At 47.6% G+C, this 12,622-nt stretch overlaps 1 protein-coding gene across 4 annotated transcripts in view; it reads right to left on the bottom strand.

Moving 5' to 3' along the window:
- The window catches only part of STOX1 (storkhead box 1), a 57,792-nt gene extending 46,479 nt beyond the window's left edge, over window positions 1-11,313 (bottom strand). For 2 of the 4 annotated variants that reach the window (XM_086679868.1, XM_086679869.1), the window contains exon 1: window positions 10,881-11,313. In XM_086679868.1, the coding sequence (XP_086535994.1) occupies window positions 10,881-11,193 (313 nt within the window). In that variant the 5' untranslated portion in view covers window positions 11,194-11,313. The remainder of the gene's footprint in view (window positions 1-10,880) is intronic. The other 2 variants (XM_086679871.1, XM_086679870.1) reach the window with 2 other exon arrangements.
- Between the last annotated feature and the right edge of the window lie 1,309 nt (window positions 11,314-12,622).

Raw genomic sequence — 12,622 nt, 5'->3', positions numbered from 1 at the left:
AAAGAAATACGGCTGGGGGCAGGGAAAAGAGACGTTTTACTATATGCCCTTTTGTACCAGGTGCATATGTTACCCTAAGCAACCCATTAAATCAAAATAACAGGCGCTAAAAAAAGGTAATATCTTAAAAATATAAAAAGTATTCCAGAAGCGCATGAGCACACACATGCACACAGAACACCTCAACCATAATCAATACAAGAGACAACACAGCCACTGTGAGTATTTGGTGCTTGTACTTTAGTCCCACTTGCCTTTTTTTGCTTTTGTTGACTGTACTTTTGGTGTTCTGTTCAAGAAATCATTGCCAAGACCTATATCATGAAGCTTTTCCTCTAGGTTTTTGTTTTTTGGGTTTTTTTTTTTTTGGAGTTTTACAATTTCAGGTCTTGCATTTAAGACTTTAATCCATTTTTTTTTTTAATTTTATTTTAGAAAGAATGCAAGTGGGGAAGAGGAGCAGAGGGAGAGAGAGAATCTTTTTTTTTTTTTAACTTTATTTATTTTGAGAGAGAGAGAGAGAGTGTGTGTGTGTGTGTGTGTGTGTGAGCAGGGGAGGGGCAGAGAGGAGAGAGAGAGTCTCTGCTCACGGCAGAGTCCCACACGAGGCTTGAATCCACAAAGTGTGAGATCATAACCTGAGCCAAAATCAAGAGTTTAGATGCTTATTAACCAACTGAACTACCCAGGTGCCCCAAGTTTTTAATTCATTTTGAGTTGGTTTCTGTGTATGCTCTAAGTGTCCAATTTTATTCTTTCACAAGTGGATATCCAGTTCTCCCAACACCATTTGTTGAAGAGACGAGCCTTTCCCCATTGTGTATTCTTGGCACCCTTATCAGAAACCAGCTAACTGTGTATGTGTGGGCTTATTTCTGGCCTTTCTATTTTGTTCCACTGGTGTATATGTCTACCTTTATGCCAGTACCATAAATGTTTTAATTATTATAGCTTTATAACACATTAAAATCAGGAATCGTGATGCCTCCAGCTTTGTTTTTCTCGTTCAAGATTGTTTTGGCTATCCAGGATCCTCTGTGATCCCATATGAATTTTAGAATGTTTTTTTCTGTTTCTGTAAAAAATGTCATTGAGAGTTTGACAGGTTGCAATGAATCTGTAGACCACATCAGGTCTTCCAATCCATGAACACAGGAAAAAATTACCTTAAACTAGCCTTATTAAATTAACACAATAAAGGCCATTTATAAGAAGCCCATAGCTAAGGTCATAATGAATGGGGAAAAACGGAAAGCCTTGCCTCTAAGATCAGGAACAAGACAAGTATGGCCACTCTCATCACGTCTATTCAGCCTAGCCAGAGATATTAGGCAAGAAAAAGAAATAAAAGGCATCTAAATTGAAATGGAAGAAGTACAGGGCACTTGGCTGGCTCAGTTGATAGAGCATGCAACTCTTGATCTCAGCGCTGAGTTCAAGCCCTACGTTGAGGGCAGAGTACTTTAAAAAAAAGGTGGGGAGAGGGAGGGGGAGAAGGAGGAGGAGAAGAAGGAGAGGAATCACTTTTTGACATGATCATACACGTAGAAAACTCGAAAAGATTCCACAAAAGAACTGCTAGAACTAATTGACAAATTCAGTAAAGTTACAGGGAACAAAATCAACATACAAAAATCAGTTGCATTTCTATACACTAACAAGTATCCAAAAAGAAAATTAGGAAAACAATCCCATTGACAATAGCATCAAAGAGAATAAAATCCTTAGGAGCAAACTGAACTGAGGAAGTGAAAGATTTGTACACTGAAAACTAACAAAAATTGATGAAAGATAAAAAAGATTTATAAATAAATGGAAAGGCTTGGTTCTTGGGTTCTTGTACTCTGTACTTTCCAAAGTGTTCTCCCAGAGGGTGTCCCATCTGAGCCTGAGGCCAACTCTGCAGAAAGGGCAGGTAGGATGCTTGCCAACAGGAGGCAACCGAGGCGCCCAGAGGACTGGATCAGAAGCTGGTCACTCAGCTGCTTAGTGGCAGAGGATTAGATCTGGGTGTCCTAAATGGCCCTCGGCCTCTCCCTACAGCTTTACTTGGAGGGCAGACCACCACCTCACGGGTGCAAACGGCACAAACTACAGTAGGTCCACAGGCTATGTAACCCTCCAAAAGAACCACCACTGCAGAAAACACTCTGGAGGAAAGATAATGCCCACATAAGGCTGGGAAAGATTTCCTACGCACCATGTCAAATGTAATGTGTAACGTACGCATTATTCACCCCACAACTTGATACTCTTCAGTGGCCTCAGGCTCAAATCCACACCCCTCAGTATGGTGGTCAGAGTCTGTCACAGGCCAGCCCCTCTCTAGGCCCTTCAAGCCACACCCACGTGCCACTCCATGCTCCGGCCGTGCCTGGCTGCCTGTGGTTCCCCATATGGGCCATGCCCTGCGATACATGCCCTCCCCCTTTGCTTTATTAAAATGTGCTTCTCTGGGGTGCCTGGGTGGCTCAGTCGGTTGAGTGTCAGACTCTTTGATTTCGGCTCAGGTCATGATTCCAGGGTCGTGGGATCCAGCCCCGCGTCAGCTCCACGTTCAGAGCGTGGAGCTTGCTTGAGATTTTCTCTCTCCCTCTGCCCCTCCCCTGCTCTCTCTCTAAAATACAATAAGAAATAAAAGGCTCGATGCATGGCACAATGGGAGAAGGAAGATGACCATCTTTTACAAACAAACAAACAGTGTGGAGCTGACCTTCTGGGACATTCACCCCTCAGTCAGCAACAGAGGTAAGCACAGAGGTGTCTAAAACTCAAGGATGACTCCATAACTGGCTTTTCCTTGAAGAGCAACAGGCACGTGAGTACAGCCAGTGATGGGAAGCCTGCCAATGGCTGGCATGGGGGAGACCAAAGAGCACCCACTTTGGGCACCCGGCAGAGGGTATAGCATGCGGACACCCTCGGTGACAGCCCAGCTTGTTCAGAGGGTGGCACTCAGGTCTGGCCGAAGGGTGGTGTGATGGTCAGTCTCAACCATCACTCTGGCTAGGCTACAGCTCCGTAATTCAATCAAACGCTGACCCAGGGACTGCTGTGAACATATTTTATAGATGTGATTAAAGTTTACACTCAGTTGATTTTAGGTAAGGGAGATGATCCTACCTAATCTAGATTTCAATCAGCTGAAAGGCCTCACGAGTAGAACTGAGGCTTCTCAAAAGAAGAAATTCTACCTATACACAGCAGCTCTGGCTGTGCCTCAGAGTCCCCGCCTGCCCTGCATGATGGCGAGAACTGCAGATTCTGGACTTGCCTCCCTGGCCCCCACAATCATGCAAAAGTCAATTCCTGGTAATAAATCTCTGAATATATATATCTCATACCGGTTCTGTATCTCTGATTGAACCTTGACTGATAACAGGAAGGCAGGCACCTTTCAGAAGGTGGGGAGAAAAAGGAGGCTCAGGCTGGAATGGGATTAGAAGCACTGTGATGCATGTTAAGGGCTCTGGACTTTTTCTGAAAAGCAAAGGGGAGCAGCAGAGGTATCTGAGCAGAGGAAGAGCAGAATTAGACACGCATTTTAGATGCCATTAGTCCATCTACCTGTGAGGTGGCGAATGGACTGAAGTGCACGGAGCCAGCCAAGAGGAGGCACCACAAAAAAGGCAAGAAGCTGAAGTCAAAACTCAGGTAGGAAATGGTAAGATCTTGGGTGGAAAAAGGCCTAGCAGGGGAAATGGAGAGAAAGAACTGAGTTTAAGAAACACTGAGGAGTTAAGCCTCCCCAAGCTTGGTGACCTACTGGCCTGGGGTATGAGAAAGAAGGCAGAGGAGTCCAAGCTGATTTTCAGATTAATGGTTCTTTTCATCCCACTGGGCCTCAATGCTACATGGCAGCAACTCGAGGTGTCTTTTCTTATCCACCAGTTGCTAAATCAAAACATGGAGCCAGAAACACTCATTAACTGCCCAGATGCTACATACAGATCATCCAGCTTGGTAACAATATGCCTACAAGACACCCTGTTGTGAGCCCTTTGGCTCTTTCGGACTGAACTGTTCAGCTGTCTCAGCACAGAATAAGGAGAAAGGTAACATCTGGCAGAACAAAGCCAGAAAAACATGTGTGGAAGGATCGTGGGTAGAAAGGAGAGAGGTAAGAGCAGGGGCATGGTCCGAGCAGCTGTTTCTGCCATTTCCTGGGCCTGGGAGTGGACCAAAGCCATGGTGGCAATCTGATAGCCTCACAGGGAGAGTGAGGGCCAGGGCACTGGCTTGTGAAAAATGCCAGAACCTTCACAGGAACCATGGGAAGACTGGTAGTGAATAAAGAGGAAGGCAAGAAACGCACACACCACCACCCACATGATAGTCCTAATTTCCATTTCCTGTCTGCAAAATAGACAGAATTATTCCAGGCTTACCACCTAACAGAAGAAAAGGAATAATCAAGCTACAAAAGACTGGGGAGATATGAAGATGTGTTTGGGAGAAAGAAGACATGGGACAGAGATATTTGTTCCTGGTGACTGTCTAAATGATCTTGACATGACCATTATTTTCCCAACAGGCTAGACATTTCTCGTCACCAGAATGACATTTTTTTAAAGTTGATTTATTTTGAGAGAAAAAGAGAGCACGAGCGAGGGGAACAACAGAGAGGAGAGAGAGAATCCCAAGCAGGCTCCATGCTGTCAGCATAGAGCCTAACATGGGGCTCGATCTCACAAACTGTGAAATTGTGACCTGAGCTGAAATCCAAGAGTCAGATGCTTAACCGAATGAGCCATCCAGGCACCTTAGAATGACATTTTAAAAGAGGAAAAGACAGACTAAGTATGCAAAGAATACTGGAGCACCTGCATGGCTCAGTCAGTTAAGCATCTGACTTTGGCTCAGGTCATGATCTCACGGTTCGTGAGTTTGAGCCCCGCATTGGGCTATCAGCACAGAGCCCACTTCAGATTCTCTGTTCCCCACCCCCTCTATCTCAAAATAAATAAACTTAAAAAAAAAAAAGAAACACAGTCTATTAATTAGAAAAATTTTTTTAAATATGTAAAGAATAAAGAGAAAGAAATTCAAATAAAGAAAACCAGCCAACCATGAGAAAAAGACAAGAAAGGATCAGAGAAAATCTTCAGAAACAATCACAAAACAAGTGATAAAATGGCAATAAATATGTATCTATCATAATTACTTTGAATGTAAAGAGACTAAATACTCCAATCAAAAGACACAGGGTGTGAAAAAGGACAGCCTAACTGCCTATTAAGAGACGCACTTCAGACCTAAGAACACCTGCAGATTGAAAGTGAGGGGATGGAGGAATGCCTGGTGGCTCAGTCTGTTAAGCGTCTGATTCTTGGTTTCATCTCAGGTCCTGATCTCACAGTTTGTAAGTATGAGCCGCACATCAGGTTCTGCACTGATAGTGCAGAGCCTGCTTGGGATTCTCTCTCTCTCTCCCTCTCTCTCTGCCCATCCTGTGTCCGTTCTCTCTCTCTCTCAAAATAAATAACTTTAAAGAAAAAAGAAAAAAAAGTGAGAGGATGGAAAAACATTTATCATGCAAATGGATATCAAAAGAAAGCCCAAGTAGCGATACACATGTCAGACAAACTAGACTTTAAAACAAAGACTGTAGGGGCACCTGGGTGGCTCAGTTAAATGTCTGACTTTGGCCCAAGTCATTATCTCACAGTTTGTGGGTTCGAGCCCTGCATCAGGCTCTATGCTGACAGTGTGGAGCCTGCTTGGGATTCTCTCTCTCTCTCTCTCTCTCTCTCTCTCTCTCTGCACCCCCCCCCCAACTTGTGCTGTCTCTGTTTCTCTCAAAATAAATAAACTTTTAAAAAAAATCTATAACAAGTGACAAAGAAGGGCACTATATCATAATAAAGGGGACAATCCAACAAAAAGATCTGACAATTGTAAGTATTTACGCACCCAACTTGAGAGCACCCAAATACATAAAACAGCTAATAACAAACATAAAGGAACTAATGGATTATAATACAATAATGTAGGGAACTATATTTTTTAAATTTTTATTTATTTTTAAGTAGGTGCCACACATGGAACCCAACGTGGGGCTTGAACTCACAACCCTAAGATCAAGACCTGAGCTGAAATCAAGAAAGAGATGCTTAGCTGAATGAGTCACCCAGGCACCCCAATAGTAGGTGACTAACACCCCATTTACATCAACACACAGATCATCTAAACAGAAAATATACAAAGAAACAATGGCTTTGAGTGACACACTGGACCAGATGCATTTAACAGATACATTGAGAATATTCCATCCTAGGGGGGGCCTGGGTAGATCAGTTGGTTGAGCATCCAACTCTTGATTTTGGCTCAGGTCATGATCCCAGGGTCGTGGTATTGAGCCCCACATCAGGCTCCATGCTGAGCATATGGAGCCTGCTTGAGATTCTCTCTCTTACTGCCCCTCCCCTGCTCTCTCACTCTAAAATAAAATTTAAATTTAAAAAATTTAAAAAGAGGAGGTGCCTAGGTAGCTCACTCGGTTAAGCATCTGACTTCAGCCTAGGTCATGATCCTGTGCTTTGTGGGTTCGAGCCCCATGTCAGGCTCTGTGCGGACAGCTCGGAGCCTGGAGCCTGCTTCGGATTCTATGACTCCCTCTCTCTGCCCCTCCCCTGCTTGCACTCTGTCTCTGTCTCTCTCTCTCTCTCAAAAATAAACATTAAAAAATCTTTTTAAAAAAATAAATAAAAACTTAAGGGGGGACTCCTGGGTGGCTCATTCAGTTAAGCATCTGACTCTTGATTTCAGCTCATGTCATGACTCACAGTCGTGAGATGGAGCCCTGCCTTGGGCCCCTCATTGGGCTCAGAGCTGGGCATGGAGCCTGCTTAAGATTCTCTCTCTCCTCTCCTTCTGCCCCTTCCCTGATCACACTCCTGCTCTCTCTCTCTCAAAAAAAAGGTAAAACAACTCCATTTATGGTAGCATCCAAAAGCATACAGTTCTTAGGAACATAAATTTAACAAATGATATTCATGCCCTCTACCCTAAAAAGTACAAGCCCTTAGTAAGAAAAATTAAGAACACTCAAACATAGATATACCACGTTCATGGATTGCTAAAATGTCAATTCTCCCCCAAATTAGGATGACCAATCATCCCAGTTTGCCTGGGACCAAAAGGGTTCCCAAGATGCATGACTATCAATTCTAAAGTCAGGGCAGTCTCAGGCAAACCAGGATGTATCAGGGACATGGGGAGAGGTGGAAAGATCCTTCTATCGCCTCCCTTTCACCAGTCTGACCTGCCTGATCAGACTGCCCCCCAAATCACATGCCAGAGAACTCTTGCCCAACTAAATCACAGGCCAATCCTGCAGCGCCCACACATGTCACAGTGGGATGGAAAAGACTCTGTGTGAATCAGCCAACCTCTCTATGTTTATTTATTTTGAGAGACAGAGAGAGTTGAGAGTGTGATCTTGAGGGGCAGAGAGAGAGGGAGAGAGAGAATCCCAAGCAGGCTCAGAGCTGACACAGCAGAGCCTGATGTGGGGCTCGATCTCACAAAGCATGAGATCATGACTCCAGCCAAGATCAAGAGTCAGACCCTTAACCAACTAAGCCTCCCAGGCACTCAAGCCAGCCAACTTCTAGCACACAGCCTCCCATTCAGCTATCCCCCCTTGAAGTGAACATGAAGGAAATAGGCTGACTCTATTTTCACCGTGTACACGAGCAGCTCTTAATGAAGTATGCATTAAAACACAAGCACACTCAGAAGAGCACCTGACACATGAATGGATTAATGAAGCAAGTATTCAGAAAGAGCCACAGGCATTTTTATTCAATGAGAACAGATGGAAGGCCATGCTAGGGGTGAAAGAGTAGGGACACCGCAGCTATAAATTTCAGGAGAAAGGAACAAACTGTTTGGCCAAGTGGCCTTCCCTCTCTTACCCTGGGAAGCCATCATTAACTTTTCACCACCCCAGGAGGTGTGGTCCCAGAGTAACAACTGATTCAGCCAAACAAATACAGGTGTCCCCCACCCCTAACCACCTGCAGTGGCTCAGCTTGCAGAGCAGATATTTCCCTCCAGTTTCCAGAGCTCACCCCTTTCATTTGTTAATGTCACTTGCTTATTAGAAACAAACAAACAAACAAACAAAAAGAGACAGGAAGACTGGAGCACAAAAGAAGAGTTAGCTCTTGGCCCACACGTTAAAGATGTCCCTCTTTTTAGGAGAATGCTCTCAGTCTGGGAACTATTTTTCTCACCAGAGGGAAGTTGAGGTGGAGAGTGAAGAGGGAAAGAAAAGACACAAAACAAGGAGAAAATATAAAACTCCTCCTTAAATTCAGGCCTGCACCAGAAAGTGGAAACTCCAGTCACTCTTGTCCGCTCAACCAGGGCACTCCTACCTCATATTTTATGAGGCCCCAGGAGTTCCAGGTCCAGAAGCCCAGAAGGAGAACCCAGCAGAGTACCATGGGTTTATAAAGCTGGTGGCCACCTCTCCTTCCCTCCCTGCGCTTTGTCTGAGCTGGCCAACAGCATTCCCCATGCACAAATACTTTTATATGGGAGTAAATGAGCCTCACCAAAAAAAAAAAAAAAAAAAACTACAGCAAAGGAACCAAACTGATCTGACCAAATTGATCTTTTTTGTCTTTTGCTAACATTTTGCTCTTCACCACAAAGTAACAGTACCCGCAAGAGTGCACCATTGTTCTTCCTTGCCTTCCTGGAAGCCCATATTTGCTTTTGAAAGTCAATGCTGCCACATTCAGGAAAGCAAGTGAACAGAAACTTCCAATTTCTTTGTGGGGAAGCAGCTCCTCCTTCCTTCACCACATTCTGGGACTGAGATGGCCCGAGAGCTGTCTTGATGCAGTTCTCTGATGTGACCCCAGGACCCCAAGTTAAGTCGGTAATTATCAATTCTATTCAAAGTAACCCCCCTCCCCATGTGCATCCATTGGCCTGCATCAAATAAGATCTTTCTCCATTCTGCTATCCAAATTGTCCTAATAGGTGGTTTTGTGCAAATTCCAGCTAAAATGTCCAAATTCTTATCAGGACTCTGTTAAAAACCTCAACACCATTCCTTCTAAGAGACCCAAGTCAGGGGTGATGACCCAGCATAAAGACCCCTGTTACTGTTCACTCCACAGGCTATAGTGTCCGTAGCATCCTGAGTTTTGCAACAAGGCAGCAGTATCTAGTGGGTGGAGAATCAGAGTACTTGGCGACGTGTTTTCTTTGTCCACCGCACTGTTCAAATGGCAGAAAACAGGGCCAACCCAGGAACCAGCATTCTCCACTGCTTGATGGGCCCCAGGAGGTAGTACCATGGCTGCCTCTGGCTTAGCACAAGTGCTCTGTGTCACCCTCAGGTCCAGACCCCAACTCCATCCACTCCTTCTCTGCAATACTCTTTCTCACCCTTTGAAAGGGGGTGGGGGAACAGAGAATGCAACCACTAATTCAAACCAGAAAAACAGAGGACACAGAGCTGAAAAGAGTTTTTCATCCAGCCTGTCTGAAAGACCCCTTCCCTGTGAGAATTTTGGCTTGGCTACTTAGCTCTCTGCTATTAAAGTCAGAAACCGATTTTCTTCACTAATTCCCACAAGTCAAAGGTGATGAAGTGTGTGTATGTGGCTTTGCAAATGAGCTCTCTTTTGCTTTTAAGAGAAGAGTTAAAGTGGTCTGCCCCCCCCAACAAAAGTGGGGCAGGGGTACCAGAAAGATGGGAACGCACAGAGATGAAAAGCCAAGGTTTATTTAGCCTCACTGGCCCCGATATTGAGACATCATCTCTGAGCAGATGATACACAACATCAAGTGCCTCTTGTACCCTCCCAACCCCCACCCCACCTCCCTTCTCCCAGAGGACGTAAAACAAATGTTTTATTTGCTCCACGGAAGGAGGAGGATTTATGGACTGAGTGGGGGGGGGTGTCCTTGGTAGGAGTCAAAATTCAGGGCTGGACAACTGGTGACTTGTGAACAGCACACCATCAAATGGTCGTCACAACCCCACTCTTAAATGCAAACAAACGAGACTGTGGCGGGGCGCTGACAAGCCCTCCGGAGTTTAGTGGTGGGTGTCAGACCACTCAACGGTGGAGTGCTTTCGTTTCTCAAATGAAGCTGTTTGATACAAGCAAAAAGTTGCTGTCTTCTAACAAACGGGCTCTCTGAAAAGGCTGAAAAGGAGGAATTCTTTCTATTTAGGCTAATGGGATGGGTTGTGTTCAGAGCACCATTTGTCATTTCTTTTTCCCAAGCAGTTAATCACCCCAAACCTTCCACGAGGCCCTGAACCGCGAGACCACCACACCACCCAGTACAGAAGGGCATAGAAACCACAGACTTGTCCGCTCCAAGCCTGTAACTTTAATAAATATAAATAAATAAATAAATAAATAAATAAATAAATAAATAAACAGATTCACTGATTCATTCATGCATTAAAAAAAAAGCAGCAACCAGTTCAGAATCAGTATCCTTCCTAAGCATACTCATGGTGCAGAGGCAGAGGCCTCTTGTCTCCTGACCCCAGTCTGGGTGCCCCGTGGCTCCTCCAGAGCATCACTTTTCTAAGTAGAAAGTTCCTTCGGCCGGGAACCTGTTGGCTCCACTGGCTGAAAGACTTGGGATATGGAGGCATCCCGGAGTTGGCCCAGGGCAGCGGCCAGGCAGACCTGGGGGGAGCTGAGCTTCAGTGTCCTGGCAGGAAGAAATGTCTTGGGAGGACGGCCCTCCTCCAGCAGCCCATGGGCCGCCCATCCCCTCTTCCCCCGGCTCCCGCGGCCTCAGAGCAGAGCCCGGGCAGCACACGCCCCCGGTGGCCAGGGCTCCGTCCCCGCGGCCGGCGCGGGGCGCCCCTCCCGCCCGGGTCCCGCACTCACCCACCGCCCGGATGCGGAAGCCGCGCGGGGGGCGCAGCGCCCGGCGGCACCAGGCGTCGCGCAGCACCTGCAGGCTAGCGGGAGGCGCGTGCACCAGCAGCACCCCGCGCCGCAGCCAGCCCTGGAAGGCCAGCCGCGAGGCGGCGCGCGCCAGCCGCGAGTTCCAGAAGCAGCGCGCGTTGGCGCGGCGGAACGCGCGGAAGATCGCGCGCCCGCCAGGCTCCTCCGTGCCCGCCGCCGCCGCCTCCTCCGCCTCCAGCCTGCACAGCACCAGCGCCAGCGAGCCCGGTGCCAGCTGCACAGGCCGGGCCATGCCGCCACGGGTGGCCGGGGCCCGCAGCCTAGCGCATGGTCGGGAGCGAGCACCGGCGGCGGGAGGAATCGGCTTACTGCGCGCGGCGCCGGCTGCCGGGGAAACGGGCTCCTGGGGGCGGGGACGGCTGTGCTCGGCGGGTCGGGGGGTGGGGCGGGACGCGAGGCCTGGGAGCGGCCGCGGTCCTCGACAGCCGGCGCCCAATGGGGGTTTCCAAGGGCTGAGTTACCAGGACTTGCTCCACCCCAGGCAGGACTCCGCCGCCCTGCCCCCCATTGCCTCCCCCACCCCCGTGTCTCTCTGCACTTCCCAGCTCCCGGGGCAACCGAGAGTTCCCCTACCCCGGGGCGGGGGGGCCGCGCTGGGGCTTTTCCAAGTCCTACGGGGGCCCCCGCAGCCCCCGAGAGCCTCTTTCAACCGCGGCGCGAGTAGCACGGCCAGTTGGTCCCCAGAGCTGAGCCGACCGGAGTGGCCGCCATCTCCCTGGCTTTGGGATTCTTCCTAGTGAGAGAGGCGACCAGGGACAACCCGCGGGTGTCAAGGACCTCGCTCGGGCCCGGGAGTCTGTAGACCCAGGTTTGAGTCTCGGTCTGCTGTTTTGCTCGCTACTTCCCTTGTCTCCGAGCCTCCGTTTACTGTCCTGTAAAATGAAGAGTTGGAACTGAAATCTAAGAATTCTAAAATTCTTTCTACACATGAATTTCTGAGGTCTGGGATCTAGCTCCCCACCCCCCCAACCCCCGGATATCCTATACACTTAGGTGGTGAGGGATGTAAAGTGTTCCAGAGGTGCCACCCCGATTGGCGAGGCTCAGTGGCGAAGTCCGTGGAATTCAGCCTTGGCTTGGCTCCGGGCATTCCCAAAAGACTGAGAACCCGTCTTGTCCCAGGAGCTCCCAGGACTGAAGGGAGAGGGGCTTGTGATCTATCAGGCTCTAGCCAGAGCCTCTGAGTGAGGTGGTCCAGCTCATATGCTGAGGACAGAGGCTGGAACCTTGACTGGGGCACTGGGTGAGAGCTCCTGGAGGAAAGACAGGTTAATGAGAGGTAGGGCGTTTGTTATTACTACTAGAAATTGGCCCTATAAGAGGGAGGAGGGATGCTTGGCCAGACCCGGGGGTCATTCCAGACTTTCCGCTCCCTCAGCTCATCAATCATCAATAACAACCATAATAATCGGAGACCATCTATACCCTGCTTCTTGTAAATCATTCTCGTAATGATAGATGTTATTAAATGATGATAGCTAACATTTATTGAACACTATACACTGGGGGCATTAATTTCACAACTCTGTGTTAACTACTGTTAGTATTTCTATATATTTTTAAGTTTACTTATTTATTTTGAGAGAGACAGAGATGGCGGGGGTGTGCAGAGAAAGGGAGAGAGAGAGAATCCCAAGCAGCCTTCATACTGTCAGTGCAGA

This window comes from Puma concolor, chromosome D2 (genome assembly GCF_028749965.1).
Source record: "Puma concolor isolate L17-30 chromosome D2, mPumCon1.1.hap2, whole genome shotgun sequence".
In the NCBI taxonomy this organism is placed as follows: Eukaryota; Metazoa; Chordata; class Mammalia; order Carnivora; family Felidae; genus Puma; species Puma concolor.
The sequence above is the reverse complement of the archived record's forward strand: the minus strand, read 5'-3'. Positions and strand labels throughout refer to the sequence as shown.